General features: G+C 40.6%; 1 protein-coding gene across 1 annotated transcript in view; it reads right to left on the reverse strand.

Annotated features, from left to right (window-relative positions):
* LOC117558944 (nesprin-2-like) overlaps positions 1–23,676 on the reverse strand; it is a 138,755-nt gene that overhangs the window by 29,703 nt on the left and 85,376 nt on the right. Inside the window, 30 exon segments of the mRNA XM_034235510.1 lie at positions 1,146–1,271; positions 2,272–2,466; positions 3,693–3,874; positions 3,877–3,923; positions 4,007–4,101; positions 4,188–4,335; positions 4,762–4,916; positions 5,252–5,359; positions 6,544–6,726; positions 6,917–7,121; positions 7,426–7,543; positions 7,591–7,618; positions 7,710–7,880; positions 8,378–8,518; positions 8,653–8,808; positions 9,269–9,445; positions 9,639–9,788; positions 12,047–12,280; positions 12,652–12,787; positions 13,150–13,343; positions 15,913–16,044; positions 16,527–16,700; positions 16,783–16,983; positions 17,132–17,251; positions 17,640–17,744; positions 18,048–18,242; positions 19,640–19,804; positions 21,118–21,252; positions 21,475–21,586; positions 23,226–23,341. Coding sequence (XP_034091401.1) covers positions 1,146–1,271; positions 2,272–2,466; positions 3,693–3,874; positions 3,877–3,923; positions 4,007–4,101; positions 4,188–4,335; positions 4,762–4,916; positions 5,252–5,359; positions 6,544–6,726; positions 6,917–7,121; positions 7,426–7,543; positions 7,591–7,618; positions 7,710–7,880; positions 8,378–8,518; positions 8,653–8,808; positions 9,269–9,445; positions 9,639–9,788; positions 12,047–12,280; positions 12,652–12,787; positions 13,150–13,343; positions 15,913–16,044; positions 16,527–16,700; positions 16,783–16,983; positions 17,132–17,251; positions 17,640–17,744; positions 18,048–18,242; positions 19,640–19,804; positions 21,118–21,252; positions 21,475–21,586; positions 23,226–23,341 — 4,404 coding nt within the window.

The raw sequence follows: 23,676 nt of genomic DNA on the forward strand, positions 1-23,676 counted from the left end.
CACACACACACACCACACACACACACACACACACCACACACACACACACACACCACATACACACACACACCACACACACGTCTCTATTTATCAACATCAACCAATTGGAAAAAAAGTTGGAACATTTTTAAAGTAATTTAAAAAACGTTATGTTATGCAAAACTAATGTATTTTATATCAAGGTTTTTTCCAATGTAAAAAAGAAAATAGAAAATGTGTTTGAATGTATATATTTTGTGAAAAACGAGTGACTTATTCTAATGAAACCATGATCTATGAGAGGTGAATAACACAATTGCACTAAATATTGATTTCATTGATAGTAATAAAAGGTACAAACTATGTACAAAAAAAATCTGGATTTTGGGGCTTCTGACCATTTTTGGATAATTAAACATGCACTGGGTGAAATTGACCCACGAATATTATTGCTGTTACAAAAAACGAATATACCAGGAGGGTTAGAAAACTTAAGTCATTTTGAAACCATGTTTTTATATGGCTTCATTTTGTGGATATGCATCATGATGGAAATTTCTCATGATTGCCACATTACAAAATACCGTGTTTTTGATTCAATATAACCCAAGAAAAAAAAGAGTCACTTATGAGACAGACATAATTTGACAGGCTGTGTCTTCTGAATGAGCAAAGCCACAAAACCAACCGTTAACTCATGGGACAGAGGGAGTCCCAGTCAAAATATAAAAGAACATGTGATTATTAATGCCTAAGGCTGCATTCACACCAAATCCTGCATTTTGGTGTAATAGTGTTGGTGAGTTCGGCTCCTGTGATGAGAGCCCAAAGGGATACGTTTTTTTTTGCCTTTTAGAAGATGAAACAGATTCAGTTTTGGAGAAGTCACATTGCAGTAGCCAATCGCATAACCATGTATAATGGGCAATTTCATATAAATGGGTCAATCAAAGAAGGGTAACTCAAATGAATGCCTGATTTGGTGTGAAAGCAGCCTTTTGGTCCCAAGTTACTTAGCAACAATAATCATCCTTTGGCTCCAACCAGTGAGGTCTAACTCCACCATAATTACTGCACAGTGTCTCCTTCTCTGCACAGGGTGTCAGTGGACAGAACAGTGTGTGTTTTTGTTTTGTGTTTGTGAGACCAGCTGTGTGCAGATGTACCTTGATGTATTTCTCGGCACTCTGCAGCTCCTCTGCAAAATCTGGCATCGACTCGTTAAGCCTGGTCTTCAAGTCCTTCAACTGCAGCGTGCTGTCTCCCAGTCCGGCCTCGCAGCGCTCCCAGTTCTGTCACACAGTCAAAAACTGCTTAGAAACTCTTTAATCACACTGATCGATGCTGTGGGATCTGAACCTGCTAATAAGGCTTTGAGAACGACTTCTTTGTCTTTGGCTTCCTAAACCTATCCACAGTCATTAATTAGAGCAGATTACATTAACTTGGCCGCTCGCGATGCAAACAGAATCTGTCAGAGGCCGAGGACAGAAGGAGGATTCAGGTGTACCAGTCAGAGATTAGGTGGTGACAAAAAACATCAACAATAACTGCTTTAAGGTTTTTAAAGACACATTTTGTAAATCTTTGCTTGTGTCAGGAAATTGCTAACATTTTATAAAATGAATTAATATTTAAAAAAATAGACTCAATCAATGATATAGAAACTCTCCAGACCAAACATCAGTAACAGTGGGTTGAAATTGCAAAAATGAAATTAGGGCTATAAATAACAATTATTAAATATTTTCTAAACTATTAATAGTTTGTCTTTAAAATGTCCGGACACAGACAAGAGGCCAATTGGATGTCTTTACAACATTACTTGCCTTGTCCAACAAAACATCAGAATATTCAATTGAGAAGGATATGAAGCAGAAAGAAACAATTAAACAAACTGACATTAGTAAATAAAAAAACGAGAAGGTTTGGCATTGTTCTTGCAGCAGTAGATACGTTTCTTCCTGCCTTGACCACAGACCATTAAAACAAATGTTGGGCCCAATCCATGACCAGGACCATGGGGTCCCAGTCCAGACCCAATCCCAGTAAGACCAATTAAAACCAAGTCTAACCCCATTACAAGCAAACACCCGAAGTAGCATATTTAAAAAAAAAAAAAAAAAAAAGGTAGTTAAGTCCAACATGGACACGGAGACCAGGACCAAGTCATGTAGGTACAAAACACTTTTCCAAAAAACAGCAGACTAAGATCTAAAAGGTGCTGTAAAATACCTGAAGGCATCACTTCATCTGCTGCTAAACCACAGTGAGTTAAGAGAACTTCCTTGCCTGCACGATAGCGTCGGTGAGGTCCATCCTCCGGCCCAGCAGGCTGTGGAGCTTCTCCCAATCCTCCTGCAGGTTTCCCAGGTCCGTCTGCAGCTGAGTCTGGGTCTCCTCGTCCCCCATGGAGAAGAGCTGCCGGCCCACTTCCAGAGTGTGGATGAAGCTGCACTGATACCTCTGGAACAACAGCTCCGTGTGCTGAGGACAGATTATATAAAAGATGACTTTAAAAAAGGACAGGAGAAAAAGAAAGGAAGACAGAAAGAGACCAGGAGAGAAAGCTTAGCATTGAGCTGCTCTGTGATTTCTGCAGTGAAGGGTTCCCTTTTATTGAGAAGCAGCTATCTGCTCCCGTTCATCTTAATCAAGCGCTCACAAGACTTAGAAAGGAATCACTCTTCCTTATCTCTTTTGTTTCGCTTTTAATGTAAATGTAATCATGAGCACTTGTTTCCTTTTCCTAAGTCTCAAACCAGGCCTCAGGCGGAGGTTTATTTCCTGTTTGTGGTAACGACTGATCTTTATCTCAACTAACATTGTTTTAAACTCATTCATAAAAACAGCCAAGTTGTTTCTGGAGGGTGTGAAAGTGAAAAAGTAGATTGTAGGAACAGTCAGATTCAGGACAGGGACAAGGATTGTATTAAAGAAGATGTAAATAACATCATCCACTCAGGCCATACCATCTTAGATCTGATGCTGTCATTTACTGCTGCAAATCTTTGCTTTTTTACATTAGAATATTCTGTCCTCGATGTTTAAAGAGGCCATATTATCCTTTTTGGGGTTGTCCAGGTTTTTGTGCATGTAAATGGTCTGCAAAGGCTAAAATCTCTGTGTTCCCTCCAGGGGTGAGTTTCTCTTCCACAAACTCCCCCGGGCCTGAAACGCCTCCACTGGACTCTTTTGTTTACTTCCGTAACATAGTGACATCTCTATGTAACACTTGCGCTCCTATTGGCTAGCGCTCCAACACATTGTACGTGATAAGGGGAAGGGGAGGCTAAGGGGAGGGACAGCTCTAAGCGGTTGACCAATCACAACAGATATTTCCCCCAGAAACCTGCAGGTCCGCTGCAACTCTTACTACTTTTAAATCCAGGCTGAAGGCTTTTCTTTTTGTCGCTGCTTTTAATTGAAACTGAGCCGTTGTGTTCATCAGTAAAGTGGAACTTCTGTGTGAACTATTCATATCTTAAACTGCACTGTAACTTTGTATTCATGTCATTTTTATTCATGTACTTTTTATTCATGTATTTTTTCTTTTAATGTTTCTTTTATTATCTTTTCTTTTTAATGACTGTTTTTAAATTCCTTTGTCTGAATGTCTTTCATTTTTGTAAAGCACCTTGAATTGCCTTGTGTTGAAAGGTGCTCTATAAATAAACTTGCCTTGCCTTGTGTGGAATAATGAATTCCCTCACCTGCAGGCCCTGGAGGGAGCGTCTCAGCTGCTGCAGGCTGCAGTGTGCCGGGCCGGCGGGGGGGAGGAGGGTCTGCGTCTCCGTCAGGAACCTCTGCAGCTTCTTCAGGCTGCGGCTGTACAGGTGCCAGTTCCTCAGCAGCCCCTCCACCAGGCAGCGCCGCTGGTCCGCCCGCTGCACCGCCCCTGCCAGTGCTCCCGGAGGTGGGTGAGCTTCAGGATGAAGTCACTCCTGGATAACACAGTTCAGAAATGATGGTAAACTTTCCCTTACACTTTTAATACTACAATGATAATACACTTTGATCGTCTTACCTGTCCTCCACCTCTCCTCTCTGCAGCAGATGAAGAGCTTCAGTGATGACGGAATGCAGGATCTGGTGTCCAGAAAACAGCTCTGTCTGAAAACGCTGAAACGCCATAAGAGATCAGGATTCCATCTCTGTGTGTTGAAGGGTTTTTAGATCTTTTGTGATTGAGTGTGTGATTCAGATACCTTGTGTGTGCAGAGCTGCTGTCTGAGGCCGGTGTAGGAGCCGGCCACGTCCACAGCCAGGCTGTCCTCCATCCTCTGCAGGAAGGACATCCAGCTCTCACACTTCTGCTCAAAGCTCTGCCGCCTCAGAGCCTCCGTCTGAAGCTCACTGCACACAGAAAACAATACACTGTTGGAGAAAAACAAATCATCTCAAATCTGCTAAGTGCTGCACTACATTTCTTTCATGTATTTAGAGTTTAATGGGGTAAAGATCTGTCCTTAAATGTATTTATTTTGTACGTCTTTTACTCTCACATTTTGAATCAAACCGTAAAAGGATTTTGTGATTTCACTTATAGCATGACAATAAGGTGTTGAACAAAGTATGTATAAAGATCTATGTTATTTTGAGTATATGCTGAGCGTCTGATGACAGTTCTGGTACAAAGTGTAGGATCACAGAGTGTGTTTTTAGTGTTAGCAACAGGGCAAGTAATCATAAAATCAATCTCACTATTAAATATCCAGATTTTTTACTACAAAGGCATAGTAAAATCATACCTTTTGGTACATGACATAAACTATAACTTACCTGCAGGTCTCCTCAGCTCGGGCGGAGGTTTCGGTCCAGCGATTGTTGAGGCGTTGCAGGCGGCGCGCTGCAGCGTCTCCGACCGCCAGGCTGCAGCTCTGCTCATTCAGTACGTCCAGATCAGCTGACAGGCCGCTCAGCTCGAGGAGGCCAGACTGGAAACACATGGCAGCTCAGATCACAAAGTCTGAACTACTGCCTGCGTGACATTACAGCTGAGAAATACTTTATGCTTTAAACTTGTTCTGTGATCTTCTGTCCACATCTAATCTTCTAATATATTTAGTTTTTGACTCGTGGTTTGGAAATTTCTCAGGTGTAGATAAACCTATTATTTATAGCTTTAAGTGTCCTTAAAGGTCCAGACCTTTGGAAACTAGTCCAAAAAGTATGTTTACCACAATAACAATTCAAGACATCTTTGTAGGATTAAAACAGAGAGGAAGAAGCAGTCCTACAATCATCCTAAACTCAGTACATTTTCTCTCACCTGGTCTGCGGTGGGACTCACATCCTGCAGTCGCTCCTGCCAGAGCTGCAGGTTTCCCTCCAGAGACTTCAGGACGCTTTCAAACTCTTGCAGCCGCTGAAGCTCCTCCTGCACGCAAACATGACACATGACTCACAGCCTACTGGGTCTTAATTTATAGGTCACTCTGATACTTAGTGCAAACAGGTGGCAGGTTACACAACACACAAGTTATGCAGTACTCTGGAACAGCGCCTGCATCATAGAGCATATCCAAAAGTATCTACTAGAGCAGTGGTTCCCAACCTGGGTATTTGGCCTCAGATAATTTGAGGCCAAATATTTTTTTTTACATATAATTGTAAGGCAATACAATACATCACTAAAAGCCTTAAAAAAATAATTGATTAATTAATTTGAATAACAATTCAAGTTAGTAGCTATTAAAGGCATAAAAAGACAGAAATGTATCATTCTTTCTTTAATAGAAATGTTTCTTCTGCGCGTTAAGTGTCCAAACCGGGCTTGTCTGGATAAGCGCATTTTTAAAACATAGTCATTGTCCACGCCGGTTTCAGTTGGATTATTTGTCACAGTTGCTCCGATCAGATCTGTCTCCTCCATTTTGTAGATATTTACGACTTTTGAATCCACATAAACACATCGGCAAAATCCGGCTTACTTTGAGCATGTGTTTTAAACAGTTTAATCCCTTTGTGAATTGTTTCCACTTGCGCCGTCCTTTAATTTCTTCATACAGCGGGAATCCAAATAAATTATCCTGAGTCCAATAACCATCAATAACCATCAATAACCAATAGTGCTCCTTAATTACGCTTTCATCCTTCATCCAGTTGTAGCATTTTTGAGACTTTTAAACTTTAATTACCGCTGTTGGGCGCAACTTCCAACAGGAGTCATTTGGGGGGGCTCTTGGGAAAAAAGGTTGGGAACCACTGTACTAGAGCATAAGAAATGTGTTTTAACTTTTTCTAAACAATAAAACAATATTTTGAATTAAATAAGTTTGGATGAGCAAAAACGTATCAGTTATGCATTGTACATTATTAAAAAGCCACACAAATCAGCAGCATTCAACAGTAAAAGGCTTATATTTGGGTTTGTTTACATACAAATGTTAATTACCTGAGCCTTTTTTAATCTGACAGCTCATATCAATAATTGTCCTCAGGTAAAATGTTTCTTTGCTTCAGTATCACTGTGTACAGTTGTCTGAGTAACCTAGGACACAACAAATCCAAAATAACTAGGTCCAATCCCATAAACACACTCAGTGAATCAGCGAGTTGTACCTGCAGCTGACCCAGCTTCCTCGTCACCATCTGGCTGAGCTGCTGAACTCCACGTGCCAACAAGCGGCTCTCTGATTGGACCAGACTGGCAGCTAAAGGGTCCAGGTGACCAGTGAGGTCCTTGGAGACCTTCAGCACCCCCTCCAGGTCGGACTGCAGAGAGTCTGTCCTCTCCAGGAGACTCTGGAGCGCAGAACAAAAACAGATTTAGGTAAGATTTAGGTATTCCTTCAAAAACAGGGAAATGTTTTATATTAACTTGGCACAAGTAAACTTAGAAATCATACTAAACATTTTTATATTAAGTGTTCTGATTCTTATTTTACTTCCTATGAAGCTCTGAAATATTTGTTTGTGTTATTTATTTCCTCACCTGAGCGTTGTGAACCCTGACAGTGAGCTGCTCTACAGTGTCATGTTCTCCAGTCGCTCCGCTCAGTGCTGAGCTGACATCGCTCTGCAGCGTCTGCAGCCGGGCGGAGAGAGACGCAGCCGGCCGGGCGTACACCTCCCACAGCTGCAGGACGTCCTGACCCCTCTGGAGCTGCTGGTCCAACGCTCTGGACGATTCTGTCCAACTGGAGGACAAGAGGAGGATGGATTTAATAAAGAGAGTTACTGTGTAATTAAAAAAAATTTAAATATCAAAGGTTTTATTGTCATATGCTCAAAATCTACAGAGTAATTGTTTGCATGGAAATCTGAAGTCCCAGGCCCCGCCAACAGAGGACACTAAGGACTTAAAAGAAATAAGGTAGTAAATAGTGCAAGTAATACAATGGTGCAAGTAATACAATGGTGCAAGTAATACAATGGCGCAAGTAAACGCATGACTAAGTGTGTCATTTGTCTGTGTGTTTTGTGAGTGTGTGTGGGTCTCACCTGTCCCTCTGTCTGTCCAGCTGCTGTGTGAGGAGAGTCTCAGCAGTAGGACTGATGATGTCTTTGAGGGAGGAGACGCTTTGATTTAATCTATCCACTCTGCCTCTGAAGCTGCTGTCTCCTCATGAAGAAGCTGCTTCAACCATAAAAACAGCATTCAATTACAGTTGTTCCAAAATAAATGATGTTCTTTCTGCACATTAGATTCAGAAACCATAGAGCCTTTTCACATTCTCTACATGTAGCAAAAGTTGCATAATATGTGTGATGAGGAGCAGTCCTACCTGCAGCTTTCCATGCAGATCTCTGTGTGCCTGCAGGCAGAGCTGAGGGCTGCTGTGATACTCAAGAGTCTGAGATCTTCTCACTGTTTTCAGCATCATCTGCTTCAGCTGCTTCTCCACACAATCCCACAGCTGCTGCGCCTCAACCAGCCTCTGTTTGACTGAGTCATGCTGTTAGTGACCAGACAGGATGTTTAATTATCGGGAGATAAAGACATAACCAGACGACAAAGACCAAACAATATATATTTAAGATAAAGCTGGCAAAAATGACCTCACAACATTCCTACCTAAAGCCCAATCGTTTATTAAAGTATGAATACATTTGGCATAATTGTTACTATTGATGCTATGTACCATGGTTTGTATTCATTTTGCTGATGGTAATTAGGCAAGATAAAGGTCATCCAACGAGAGGTCACACAACAACAAAACCTGAAGCTTTCTCTTTAAGGTTTTTGCAAAATGCAGTCTTTATTTTTTCAATTTTTTGAATATTTCTGTTGTTGTTTTTATTTATTTTATAATAGTTTAAGACATTTTAACAATGTAAGGCGCTTAGTGAATTTGCTTTTAGAAGTGCTGTGTAAATACCTTTTTTAAATTGTTATTATTTTTTCCTCTACAACCACAACAATTTCCACATCTTCATTTCCTCACTCATTCACCTGTTGTGTGAGAGCTGCACAGGCCTGGATGGATGTATCTGTTTTAGACATTAAATCACAGCTGCTGTTTCCTCCTCCATCAAGTTTGCCTCTCATCTCCTGAAGAGCTTCACACCTCTGCCTGATCTTCTCCTCAAGATCCTGAAACACAGAGAAAACAAAGAGGAAAACAAATGATTTCCTTGGCGAAGACTTTAAGCTTTATGACTTTCCAAATCCTGAAAAGGCACATTTTCTACAGGTGCTTGATTGATAGTGCAGATGTGACCTCTGACCTGGCAGGTGCTGATGCTCTGTAGCAGCTCCGTCTGGCTGCTGGGTGTCTGAGCAGACTTCATCCAGAGGATCTGATCTGTGATCCAGCTGTTGATCTGCTGCAGGCGGGCCTCATGCTCCAACCTGCTCCTCAGCTCCTGCTCCACCTTCTGGATCTGATCACCATAAACAACATCAGGTCAAACATATTACATAATACATTTAAAAAAGTGAAAACTTAGTTAACATTGGTGGTAAAAAATGTTTGCTACAATTAATATGCGTTTACCATGTCCATGTCCCCAAAGGAAAGCGATTAAATCCATTTACATGCAGCCTAACATGTGATATGGTGGAAAGCTCCATACAAAAAATAACTTGTAAGTGGATCGTGAGTCAGATGTGTTTATTCAATCTAGAATTTCCCAGAATAAAACCACATTTGATCCTCAACTTTTTAACCAATATATATTAGAAGCCTGAAAGTGCTATGGGTGAATCCTAACCACCACTGAGCTTGCATGTCAGCAGATCCAATCCCATTAAAACCTTACCCACTGAAAAAGACCATGTGATGCAATTGAACATATGAGAAAAACAAAATAAGTATCTTTGATTTGTTGTTTGCTTTCTGACCTGAGATTGCAGAGTTCCCTGCAGACTGAGCCACTGATGGTTGCGACGACCCTGCTCCTCTGCAAACAGGTTGTGTTCATAACGCCCCCTCTGGCCCTCATCAGAACTGCAGCTCTGTAGCGGTTGGCTCACAAAGTCCAGTGTGGCGTGATGGGCTGACATTTCTGTCTGACACTCCTGAGGAAAATGCCATAGAGGGAGAGAGAGTCAATCAACTAGATACACAACTAATCACAATTTTATCTTTAGTAAAAAACCTAAATGAATGCACTAAAAACCCTCCGCTACAGGATGAAAACACTTCAGGAATCGGGCCATTTAAGCAGGATATTTGTAGCATATTATTATATTATATTTAGCACTTCTTTACCTTGCAGTGTTTCAGGAGCTGACTCAGATCAGTGTTTGGGGAGGTTTGTGTGATCCTGCTGCGATGCTCCTCCAGCTGTGACTCAGCAGAAAGAAGCCAGGCCTGCAGCTCAGACAGGGCCTCCTGCTGGGTCAACGTCTGCATCCATCGCTGAGGAGGAGGAGGAGGAGGAGGAGGAGGAGGAGGAGGAGAGGAGGAGGAGGAGGAGGAGAGGAGGAGGAGGAGGAGGAGGAGGAGGAGGAGGAGGAGGAGGCGGAGGAGGAGGAGGAGGAGGAGGAGGGAGGAGAAGAGGAAAGAAAGGAAAGAGGAAAGAGGAAAGAGGAGATGAATGACTTCATTGATGTTAAACAGTTACAACACTACTTACTCAGACTACAAACAGAACTAGTAAGTTTGCTTTATTTTATTCACTGTCTCAGTCATCTGACCTTCAAGACATTGAGATTATTAACCTTTCGTAGTCCTCAAAAAAGCCCCAAAAAAGTTCAGGTAGTCCAGAATTTCACATTTCGGTTAGTTTAAGATATACACTGAATATGTGTTTTTTGTGAAGTATTTTTATTTTTTCATGCATATGTAAGTATAGAAAGTAAGTAACTACTTGTTTTAAATTGTGTATACATTTGCTCATTTGTGAGAAACAAATGAAATGTGTTCACCTGAAATAAGCCTTCAAAAACAATATTAAAATCAATCTCGAAAACAGGGTGAGCAGAGGGCAAAACAGCAGATGGAGGGGAGAGAAAAACTCAAACTGAATAAGAAGAGTTGACAAAAACTGAGGAGAGGGCGAGAAAATAGAGGAATGGGAGATAATATGAACAGCAGGGAGAGGAGATGAGAGGGAAAGGAAGAGAGGAGAGATGAGAGGAGGCTAGGATGATGGGACAGAAAGGATGAAGCCGAGGAGAGGATGGAAGAAGATTTTGAAGTTTCAGACGAACAGAAAAGCTGGAGGGGGAATGGTTTTCACACCAATAAGCAGAGAAGAGTCCTCAGGCTGGCATTGTGCTGCTTGAGGGGGAACTTCTAAAAGTAATTGGTGACAGGACTACTGCAGCGTGGCTTTCAAAATATCAAACTCTGTACATGTGGGCACTGAGAACCAAATTTGACACGTTTTGACATAAAGAAACACATAAGGAATTACAATAAGATTCTATAAATATTAAGTAGGATAGGCCAAGATATTTTAGCATGGTTTGAAAATAAAGCTGATGTCCATTTTGACATTGAGGTTGTCTCACATTTGTTGAGAGATACTCTTGGTAAGTTTGATAGGGACTGGACCTCAATAGCATTTAAAGGTCCCATGTCATGGCAATTTCTACTGATCATAGTTCCATTGTTGAGGTCTACTAGAATAGATTTATATTGTGCAATTTTCCAAACTCGCATTGGTTTCTCAAACAGCATCTCTGTATAGTATGTGTATTCACTCTCTGTCCTAAACGCCTTGTTGGAGCTCCTTCCCCCCCCCCCCCTCCCTGTGAGCCCAGTGTGCTCTGATTGGTCAGCTCGCCCACTCTGTTCTGATGAGTCCACCACCGTTACAGCGGAACATCAGTGATTATGTGTTACAATGGCGTTAACAACCAGAAAATGACACCAGTAATGACAAACAGATGAGAATTCTGCGTGGGGTCTGGGTGCCTTGTTGGCGGGACGTTGCGCGGCTCGCTGCTGTGAGGAGGGGACAGTGTGAGCTCTTACTGGTGCTGCGTGGAGTCTGCGAGACAGCGCGAAACTCAGCCTGAACTCAGCCTGAGCACCATGGACGCGGGAAGGGGGGTGCTGAGGGGGCTGCAGCACCCCCATCTGCGAGGCTCCACTAGCACCCGCACCCCCAAACGCGGCGCACCTACAGTGTAAGCGCGCCACAGTTTCGCCGCTGCGAGGCTCCACTAGCACCCCCCCAGCACGTCACAGTTTCGCCGCTGAGTGTGTGTGTGTGTGTGTGTGAGGAGCTCCACAGATTGGTCCATTTGGGTATGGTCACGTCACTGTACCCAGCAAGAAAGAAAATAAATCTCCAACGAGGTGTTAGAGTTTTACTCGCTACAGGGTGTACTTTGAGGGTTTGTGACTGCAGACCGTTTACATGCAGAAAAAGCTACATAACACACAAGGGGACGGGTAATAACCGGAAAAGCATGACATGGGACCTTTAACACAAAAGAGGAATGGTTTAGTGTTTTTGAGGTAACTTATTTTGCAAATGCCTACTCCTGATGTTTATTTTTGTTCAGTTGCTTCTTGTATGTATTCTCTTAAGTGTGTGCCTTTGTATTGTATCATCTTATAACTGTTGAAAATAAAAAAATACTGAACAAGATAAGGATAGGCCAAAATCCACATCCTTTTCTTTATATTTACATAATTGGTATGGAAGTTGGGAATCTCCTCACCTTATGCAGAGCTTGTTGGATGACAGGAACATCGGCCAGGAGGCGGGACCAATCCAACTCCATCTGTCTGAGCTGAGCGTTGATGGAGCAGAGATCTGGGTCTGATGTCTCTTTGTCCTCTAGATTTAATTCTAAGTCTCCATCCTCTTCCTCCCTCATCTGCAGCAGCTGGGTTCCCGCTCCGTTCACAACCACCTTCAGTCCAGACTTTGCTTCCATGCCTTTGGTCAAAACCTAAAAAATAACTATCATGTTATTTTGTTTTCTATGGCAATCATCAACTTAATACAATTTATTTGTGGTGTAGACAGATAAACTCTGTTTATTTCAAGTAATTGGTACATTTCCCCACTTTAGGTCTACAGACATAAAAACTAGAAGCTTTATTTCGATAAAAGGCTATTTGGGCAGACTTTAAATATTAACCTGCTTGAACCTGATGTTATTTATTGTATATTGCATAAAATTCAAAATAACATTAATTAATTTAACTAAAGTCTACGTGTTAAAATGAAATTGAGCAGGTTTTATTTGTGCTTTGTTATTTGTTTGTTTGTTTGTTTGTATTATTTGTTATTTACAACGAGTGAGTGTTGTGTGCTCACCACAAACTGGAAGTAGTGATCACGCCTCTGTTCAACATCCATCTCCTCCTCTGCTGACACAGAGAGCTGACATCTGTCAATCATCTCTCTGGCCCCGCCCATCCAGTCAGCCAGTACAGCAGAGTCATGAAGAAACCTGGTTATTGGTGGGAAATAACACATTTTGATTAACAATTCGACATAGCTACAGGGTCACCTGCATATCTGTTATTGAAAAAGATATATATCAATACATAATTAATATATATAGATGTAAAACATTAAGGTGCTTTTTGATTGATGCTGCACATTTTACAAAGACAAATATATTTTTCAGTACTTTGTTAGATTTGGATCGCATCATAAAATCCGGCCGTTAAAAATACAAAAATATTATGAAAGTATAAAAATATTTTAACCACTCAAAAATATGGACTTTCAACATTTCGAAAATATTTGATAGTTAATACTTGATAAAACTTGTGAAGTCTAAACAACTACATGTTTTCTCTCTCTCACCTGCTCCTTAGCTTCCTCTTCTTGTCTACATTTGTGCATTGGTGCTCCACCTTCTTGTGAAGGGCTCTCCATCTTGCCTCCAGTTTGCTGTTGGCCACTCCCACTCCTCTGCAGCCCGCCTCCTGAAGCCAGAGCCCCGCCTCCAGCATCCGACTGAACCGCGCCTTGTTCTCCTGCAGAACGCCACGCATCTCCTTATAAAAATACAAAACTTTATTAACACTTAATTGCTTTTTCTCAGAGTAAGATCGCTATAATTGTCCAGGGTTCGTACGGTCAAAATGCAAATTCCAGGCCCTGGAAAAGTTATGGAAAACAATATTTTTCCTAAAGTTTTGGAAAAGTCATGGAAATGTAACTAAAGTTGCGTCAAATTTAATTTACATTTTATCTAATCGCCGAAATAATCTGCGGTCGCGAGCTGTTATGTGCCATCATGACGCGCATGGTGTTATTTTTTTAATATATGAAGCGCGAGCTGTGTGCTCGAGTCTTCCTGCCTGTCGGGCGGCTGAACTGTGCTGTTCCGGGATGAGGGTCAGCTACATTAGCTACGGTGCGTTCGTTAACTGTGCGGAGTCACTGTGGCACAGACTGCACCGCTGGTGAACAGCTGTTAGAACGGCCGTTCAGGTGTTCAGAGCAGAGCAGCAGAGCGATGTGAACTGAAACGTTTTTCTGTCGCAATATTATTTAAGGAATCGTTAATCTAGCTAGCTAGCATACATTGTCACTATCTACTAACGTTAGCTTTAGCCTTCGTTTTCTAATAGTTTTTTTCATAGGCTATAAACAGAGGTGGTATAAGTATAGATATTGTACTAGAGTAAAAGTAGAAGTACTCAGATCTTGTACTTGAGTAAAAGTAGAAGTACTCAGATCTTGTACTTGAGTAAAAGTAGAAGTACTCAGATCTGTACTTGAGTAAAGTAGAAGTACTCAGATCTTGTACTTAATAAAAGTAGAAGTACTCCGGTCTTGTTCTTGAGTAAAAGTAGAAGTACTCAGATCTTGTACTTGATTAAAAGTAGAAGTACTCAGATCTTGTAGTGAAAGTAGAAGTACTCAGATCTTGTACTTGAGTACAAGTAGAAGTACTCAGATATTTTACTTGAGTAAAAGTAGAAGTTACTTAGATCTTGTAGTGAAAGTAGAAGTACTCAGATCTTGTGCTTGAGTAAAAGTAGAAGTACTCAGATCTTGTGCTTGAGTAAAAGTAGAAGTACTCAGATCTTGTAGTGAGTAAAAGTAGAAGTACTCAGATCTTGTAGTGAAAGTAGAAGTACTCAGATCTTGTACTTGAGTAAAAGTAGAAGTACCAGAGTGTAGGAATACTCTGTTTCAGTAAAAGTCCTGCTTTCAAAATGTTCCTCAAGTAAAGTAGAAAAGTATTCTCATCAAACTATAGTGAAAGTAGCGACAATTAAAAGTAGTCACTGTGCAGATTGGTCCATTTCAGAATAATATATATGATATGTTTTATAACGATTGATCATGAAAGTGTTCTCAAAGCTGGTAAAGGTGCAGCTAGTTTGAAGGACTTTGTATACTGCAGGGTAGCTTGTGGATTTACTCCAGGTGGAACTAAAGTCTGATTCAACACTTAATTATATTTCACATCATTCATCCAGATCTGTGAAGTAACTAAAGGTATTACATACACTTTACCTCTGAACTGTAGAGGAGGAGAAGAACAAAGTAGCAAAACATTGAAATACTTAATAAAGTACAAGTATCTCAAAATTGTACCCACGTATAGTACTTGAGTTTATGAACTTAGTTACTTTACACCAGTGGCGATACAGATAGAAAGACTACGCCTTGCACAGAGGCATGACAATACATTTTCAAAATGCTCAACAGTGCTGCCAAAATTATAAACTGACTGCTACACAATTAAAATAAATGCTTTTATATATTTCTATTAGATGTGACTCTTTGGCGTTTCTGTTATTATTGACACTGCTGCTTTAGTTGTTCTGACTGCTAAAATCCTCTGTTATCCCTAAACTGATATTCCATGGGGTCGGGGCTCGGATCCTTGTCACCTTTTTCATACCTGATGAGTTTGCATCCCTGACTACAGTTGCTTTAGCGTGTAGAAGCTAGTAAGCCTACTATTTAATTTGTTTTAGATAGGCACAACATGTTTCATATGCAGACCTTATTTTCCTGTTCCATGTTCAAATAAACCATTTTCAGTGGTCATTTTTTTTTGGTCATGGAAAATGAGGTAAAGGTCATTGAGAAGTCATGGAAAAGTCATTGAAAATCATTGGTGAAAAAGTGTATGAACCCTGATTGTCACGTATGTTTGTTCAGTACATAGCCAGTACTACACAAAGTAAAAGTACTACAGTATTTAATGTTAAGCAGGCGGTTAGCTTAGCTTAGCATATATACCGGGAGCTGGGGAAACAGCTAGCCTGGCTCTGATTTCAGATGGATAAAAGACACATTTCCAATCCTACAGCAGGGCAACTGAATGTTAGTTGGAGGTCGTGACTCGGCTAATAACTTACAGCAAAACCAAAGAACATCATGTACCCCTACAGAAAACAACCTTTCGCTTGTATGTAATTGAGCCAATTAGGTTTTTGAGTGCAATGCACAAAGTACATCATGGAGAGCGCGCTAAAATATTCTCTAAATGAGCAGAACGGAACATTGCGAAATGCGCTCGGTCCTCGAGACGGCTGCTTGTTGGTGCATTTCAATTATCCGCCGACGGTCAGAAAGAACACATTTATTCATAAAAATTACCTGGTAGACTGAGAGTTTCTCTGATATCCGCTCCTCTGAATTACCCTCCTTGTGCATCTTGATAGATGAAGTTTCAATGGGACTCAGCAGGGAGTCTGACCAGGCTCTGTCCTCCTCCCACTGCGACCACATCTGAGACAGATGGAGAAATGATGAAGTGCAGGAAAATTGTTTACTAACATCAATGTGATTATTTTCCTATGACATTTATATTTCTTATAAGTATGGGTAGAATTAACTGTTGCATAATTACAATCCATCCAAGTCATAACATTTTGTTACGGAAGCCCTCCTAACACAAGGTGTATATATTGATATTATTAAAACACATTTCTAGGCAAATTAAATTTATGAAATGAATGTAAGGCACTATTTACCTGAATGATCTTTAGATAGACAGACATCTTTTTGCTGATAGATTTTTTGTGAATGAGTACTATACTATGTCATATTAATGTACTTGCATTCAAAAATCAATGTTGCTTCCTATAGCCTTCTTAATTCAGAGCCACAATAACTAAGAGTCTACAGCCATGGCAGCAGCTCTGTGAGAGGATACTTTGTTAATGTTTAGATAATCCTTTCATTGCTGTATTTCATAATCATTTCCCTACCTGTAATGTCTCCTGCATCCTGGTCCCTTGGTCCAGTCCTTGCTGCTGCAGCCGGGCTACCTGCACCTGCAGGCCCATCACCACACCCTGCCACCTCTGGAGGGTGCTCTCTGGGACTCTGTGGGTCAGGTTCTGCAGGATCCTAAAGTGATGGCCCAGGAACTGGAAGAACTTCTGAAAACAAAGTAACGTCAACAATTATTAAAAAAATGTATACACCAAAGGTCTTTGAACAGAATTTCCTTGTATATCCCACCGTATGGCTGCTGAGCTGCTGCTGTAGATGAGCTCTGTCGCGGAGCTCTGCGTCAGGCTTCTGCGCGACGCGTTCAGGGCCCAGAACTAGCAGCTCCTGCAAGCTGAGGACCAGACGCTCATACTGCTGCTGCAGCTCCACACTGTGCTTCAGCTCCTCACAGCGGGAGCGAACACCACCTAGAGAAGTGTCCAGCTCACCCTGCACATACAGGAAAAAACAAAACAAAATATGTTTGTGGCAACTGAATGACAACTTATTAAGTTTGATATTGAGAAGGTAGGATTCCAAAATGTGTTCACACAAAGCAGACTTGGTTACATTTGACATGACACAGCAGCTTTCATACCTGCAGCTGTGAGGCCTGCTGGATGAGGGAGGCAGGCAGGTGGTGTCGCTGCACCTCCTCCATCAGGGAGCTCACCTGCTCCACCTGCTGCTGCAGAGACTCCTGCATCTGAACCACAGCCTGAAAAATAAAAACATATGCACTGTGACAAATAAAAACTTTATGATGTTGACTGAGAAACGTTTTAAATCTCTTGTCTGACGCAAATACATTAATAAATCATTTCTGAGATCTTTTTATGTCTTTTTCATCCGACCAGAAGCCAAAAACCCAACATGTTCAATTAATTATATTATAAAACACAGAAAAGTAAAATATTTGAAATGCTATGTAAATTATTAAAATTCAATAATAATTAGAATTCATAAAATTAACTGATTATTTTGGCAATCAAACAACCACTGCATCTTTAAGAACACACAGAAAACATCAGAAAACAGTTCACTGAATATCTCAGATTATGACTAGCTTGTTTGTTAAAGTCAATACATCTCCATGGAAACAGTACCTGCATTTGTTTGTTAAGGCCCAGAGATCCATTGAATTCATGAATTATTTGGTGAACCGTCGCCTGGTTAGAAGTGAAGGCTGCATGCAACTCATTCAGTTGTATCTGTCGGTTAAACACACATCACTGGTCCTTTAAACTGCATGCAAACAAGGGTTTTATTTCAATAAACAAGGTTATTTTCTTTTGCATTAAAAAAGTTATATTTAAACAGTGCTGGTAATATACATGTGTTAGATAATGTGCAAGAGGAGGTGAGATTTGACAAAAAAAGATAGTAGGGCACAGATTATAAACACTAATACAGTTAAGATATAAATAAGATCTTTATATTTAAACACTGCTGAGTATATGAGTGTCCTTTGGTTTTACCTTCACTGATAATAAGAGTTAGTGCTGATGTCTGACCTGTTGCTGGGCCGCCTCCTCCTGCATGTGTGTGAGCTGCTGCTCTCTGCTGCTCAGAGCAGCCTGCACCACACACAGCACTCTGCACAGAGCCTCCACACACTGCTGACCGCGCTCTGACCCCAGCACACGGCTGACCTCTGACCCCTGAGAGGACAGCTCACTGCCAAGGGAAGCTAGCGCTGCTGACAGGCTCTGGCATGAAATACAAGGGAGGTTTATTAGTGAGTCTGCATTATAATCATAAGCTGGAACACGTTTGTGTCCAGTGAAGAGGGCAGTTTAGGTCTTTCAGATATCTTTGAGATATTGTTTTTATAAATGCTGCAGATTTTCATTTTTGATTCAGCCTTTTTGGGCATAACTTACCTTAAAACCACAAACAAAATGATTGATGGGTAGAAGTAAAGGAATCCTAAACTGACCCAAAAAATATCAGTTTCGTCTTTACTGAAGATGAATCTGAGCTGAATAAGAGATGCAGGGTCTTATATCTGACTTTGTTTCCTACTTCGAATTTGAAATAAAATGTGAATGTTTTGCATTTATAATAACATATCATTCAGTTCTTTCAAGTATTGACTTCACTTTTAGTCTTAGTCCAACTCAAAGTCTCTTTGACTCATGCAAATCCACCACTCTAAATATTGTGAGTAGCAGAGATATGCTCGTATATTTCTTCATATAATAATAATAAAAATATTTCTATAGCGCTTTTCTCTAACTCAAAGACGCTTTACAGTCGGGGGGAGGGTAGACAGACAAGGACAGGCAAAAACAAACAAAAACAACAAAAAATAAATAAATAATAATAATAATAAATGAATAAAATAAAACAAATAAAATAAATTAAGATAAACACAAAGGGCAGTCAGGAGGAAGTTGATTGAGGGGGGGGGGGGGGGGGGGCTTATGGATATACAGAGTTGAAGAGATGAGTCTTGAGGCGGGACTGGAATAGGGTGAGGGACTCAGAGTCACGGAGGTCTTGGGGGAGGGAGTCCCAGAGCTTCGGGGCTGCCACAGAGAAGGCTCTGTCCCCAAAGCTCCGGAGTTTGTCCTTTGGGGTGGAAAGCAAACCGGCTGAGGTGGATCTGAGGGACCGGGGGGGGGGTTGGTAGAGGATGAGGAGGTCAGTGAGGTAGGGGGGGGGGGCAGATGGTGGAGGGCTTTGTAAGTGAGGATCAGGAGTCTGTAGTGAATGCGGTGAGATATAGTCATTCAGCATAAATAAGCACAAAATAAATACTAATAGACTGAGTCCAATACCACCACCACCACTCTATTAACTATTAAGGGCAGCAACACATCTTAAATGAGAGAAAGCCTAATTGATTGATCCCTGTTTGAATGTGTGTTGAAGAGAGTCCTACCTAATATTTAATATGTATATATGAATCAAATATGTATATATGTTCATTTAATTCATTTACTTAACTGTATATCATTTTATTTGTATCTTTCAATTTATCAATATTTAATCTTGTGTGAATGTGCTGTCCTGTTTTTCAATCTTACCCTGTTGCTGTTTAAACTATTGCATTTCCCCACGGGGATTAATAAAGGGCCATTTTATCTTAATCCTATGTTACCTGCAGCTGCAGCAGCCTCAGCTGAGTGTCTTCTTCATGTGTCGTCCCAGCAGGTGAGTGCAGCAGGTTGTTGAAGGAGGACAGGGACAGGGACAGGGACGCTCCGTGCAGCAAATGAAACAAACCCTCGTCCAGCGTCTCATGGGAGCCGTCCACCGAGGAGGTCTGGGGTGGGACACATTTAAGATATGGTTTTAGAGCAAGATTTATTTCTCTCATGATCCCTGTATCGTTGATGTACTCTCCTGCACCTGTATGGGTCAAATATGATATGACTTTTATGATAAACTTCTTAGCCATTATTATGTGCTGTTGACACTGTGTTGGTGACATGGGGAAATTCCGACTACTTCATCCCGCAGGCAATAAGACTGTTAAACAACTGAACTGCTGAAACAATTTCATAACATTCATCTGCTACTTAGTAATGATTTACCCATTATCTAATATATCATTCCAATAACTTGTATATAGACTTGTATTGCACTATTCCACTTTTTTTGTTCTCACTTTTTTAAAACTATTTTTCTTTTTGTATTACTTTTAATATAGTATATTTTAATATTGTTTTAATATTGTCTGCTTATCTGTATTATTGTGTTGCATTGTTGGAGAAGCCTGTGACCTAAGATTTTCAACGACATAGTAGCTATGTCAGTTTGACAACAAAGAACCTTGAACTGTTGTTGTGATGCATTTAGAGTCGGATGTTATTATTAACCAGGAGGTGGAGGCTGTATGATCTTCACTCTGGCATCACTCCTCTCTCTCTGGCTGTCTTTCACGTTTGTTGTTCCCTTCTCTTATTTTGTTAAGTGTGATGTCAAAATGTGCGTCCTGTGGTGAGAGATGAAAAATCATCATGCCTGAGACTCCATTTTACTTTTCAATAACAACATTTCAAAATAAAAGGTGACATTTATTTCTATACACAATTGTTTTCTTTCCTTGCTTTTATCAGAGGGGCATCTGAGGTTGATTCAAGTTTGTTTTGTTGCCTTTACTATCCATCACTTATTACAGTATGTGAGTTTACAAAATAAGTATATATTAAAAATATTTAAAAAAGCAAGACCAAATTGTTAAAATGTGCTTAGTCCCTATTTTCCAGTATAAAATAGCAAATTTAAATCTTTTTTTAGTAAAGTATGGCAATCTCAGTTTCTTTACAAATCTGCAATTGACCTTAACACACCTCTATCATTTTAAATCACAGTAGAATATAACAAAAAATCATATTAATATTGAACTATAGGTCAGGATAGCTGATACATATGGTTAATGTTATATTTCTTATCTTCCAAAACATATATGGTTTACAATAAAGGTCCCGACTCCTTAGGATTATGACCAGTATCATACAATAGAGAGGGGTCACTAACATGTGAAAAGACATGTTATAGCCATGTGTAGAATCAGAGGTCACATGTCCCGACACCCTGTATATTCTGTGATAAACAGCCATAAGGAGCCTGTACCTGACTCAGAGTTTCTGTCGCTGTGAGTCGCAGCTCTCTCAGTTGGCTGATGTGAGTTTGGAGCTCTTTCAGGGTTTGTGTGCCAATTATGCGTCCTGCTGTTCCATCACTGTGCCTCGTAGATGAGTCTGCCACCTTCAGAGAGGAGGAGAGATGGGGGGGAGGGGGAGACATTAGAAGTAGGAGACACACACGACTCTTATGAAGCCCTGCAGGACTCCCCATAGTGACAAAAAGACAACTAAGTGCCTTCAGCTCAAAGAAGGTGATAATCAAGCGCAGCGAGAACACACATTTCTCTTCTTTTCCGTAGTGGAAAGTGATAATCAAGCAGAAGGCTGACGATGAAGGCCATACCTCTGAAGGGGGAAGCAGCCAGCTCTCCTCCAGAGAAAGCAGCTGGCTGTGAAGGCCGTCCCACTTCCTGTGAGCCGCGTCCTCGTGCACAGCAGACCCAGCAGGAGGCCACCTGCAGGGGGGAAGAGGAGAGTTCACACTTAATAACACTTAATACTTACTTTCTCACTTTCTTTCATATCTGTTTTTCATCTTGCTTTCTTTGTGTTCTTCTGTCTGTGTTTGTTTTTTTGTATTATTGCTGTTGAGAATCTCATCTATTTCTCTTTCATTATTGGCAAATCAACCTAAAAAGTCATTGAATTATTGGATACATTAAATTAAATAATTCAAAATGGCAAACATTTCTTTTGAATAATACATTCTCCTTGTTGTATTCTTTTTTTTTTTAAATCTACTGCAGCCTTACTCTGTCCGTTTGTTTAACAGGTACTGATAATAACTGAATCACTGAAAAAATGTATATTTGATTCTCAATAAAAAGCCCAAAAGAACAATAACTGAAATAGTATTATTGTGTAGGACATAATATAAATAAATCATATCCCACACACTATGTACTGTATATATATATATATATATATATATATATATATATATATATATTAGTGCTGTCAAAATTATCGCGTTAACGGCGGTAATTAATTTTTTGAATTAATTGCGTTAAAATATTTAACGCATTTAACGCATGTGCAGAATGGCCCGCCCCATACGTGCCACCAGTGGCAGCGCCAGGGTATGGCTGGGGTAGGCTACACCCATACCAAGAAATGGCTTAGCCCCACCATGAAAAATGATGTTAAAGTAAGCAAAATAAAGTCTGCCAACTCGCGCGGAGTAAATTGCACAGACAGCAGTTAGTAAAATTGATTTCAGTAGCCACGGTTATGAAAACTTTTGTCACGTAGTGATCGTCTTTCTCAATAGAACATCTTTGATAACGGCGTGGTGTTGTTGCAGGAAGTCCCGACGGAGAATACTTTTTGCTGTAGTACAGGGGTGCACATAACTGGTACGCAGGTTATGTGCGTAATCTGAAATGCGTACCGTCACTTGTGTCACAAAGCGCATTTGCGTACCGCAAAAGCTTTTCTAGAAGGCGGTTAGATCACCGGACGACAGAGTCGGTCTCCGTGTGCACAGACAGGGCTGCTGTTAACGTCGGTCTGTACAACGGCATTGTGCCAAAACTACGCCAACCGGCTGCGGAGGGAGACTCCCCCCCCCTTCACTGGAGAACTGCGCTAAAACAACGTTCACACTCTGTGGTCACGAAGTACTCCACTAGCCGCCGCCGCCGCCCCCCCCCCCCCTCTGTCGACTTTCCTGAAGTACTCCCCCGTTGATAGAAATCAACACATAATGAATTAAGACCCCACGGATTGATAGGTGTGTGGGTTGTCTTTCATTTTGACACGCAGACATTTTTTATAATAAACATAGATACTGTATGTTAAATGGATATATCCGCCTTCTTTCATTTATCTTTCCATTCCCACAACAATATACATAAATAAATGGCATATTTTGGACATAGTTCGAATGGTGATTAATCATGATTAATTAATTTTTAAGCTGTGATTAATCTGATTAAAAATTGTAATCGTTTGACAGCCCTAATATATATATATATATATATATATATATATATATATATATATATATATATATATATATATATATATATATATATATATATATATATATATATTCAGATCACATAAATAACAGAGTGATGGTCAGGTTGTTACCGTGGTGACAGCGGGCTCTGGTCCTCTGTGTCCGGGCTGTGGAGCCATCCTCTGCCGCCCTGCAGAGCGATGGCCTGGGTCAGACCTCTCTGCTCCGTCAGCTGCTGCTCCAACTCCTGCACACAGAGAAGGATAGAGTGAGATGTGCAGAACAGGAAACACAAACATGACGGTTCTTTACTGCTTCTAGCTACTTTTTTTGTTTTGTCAACACAACAGTTATAACTTTTATTTATTTATTTGCTGACTGAATTGCAGAGCAACCTGAAATTAATATTAATGATTAAAATGAAAAAGGAAACCCATTTACCACCAACAGATATCATTCAATCAATGTACTGGTTTACTTTTAGAAAGTGGTTAATATCGGCTTTTTAAGATCTCATCCACTTCTACTGTAATACAATGGACTGAGTTAGTAACATATGATGTGAGGATTTCAGACTTCAGT

Source organism: Gymnodraco acuticeps, unplaced genomic scaffold (genome assembly GCF_902827175.1).
Source record: "Gymnodraco acuticeps unplaced genomic scaffold, fGymAcu1.1, whole genome shotgun sequence".
Taxonomy (NCBI): domain Eukaryota; kingdom Metazoa; phylum Chordata; class Actinopteri; order Perciformes; family Bathydraconidae; genus Gymnodraco; species Gymnodraco acuticeps.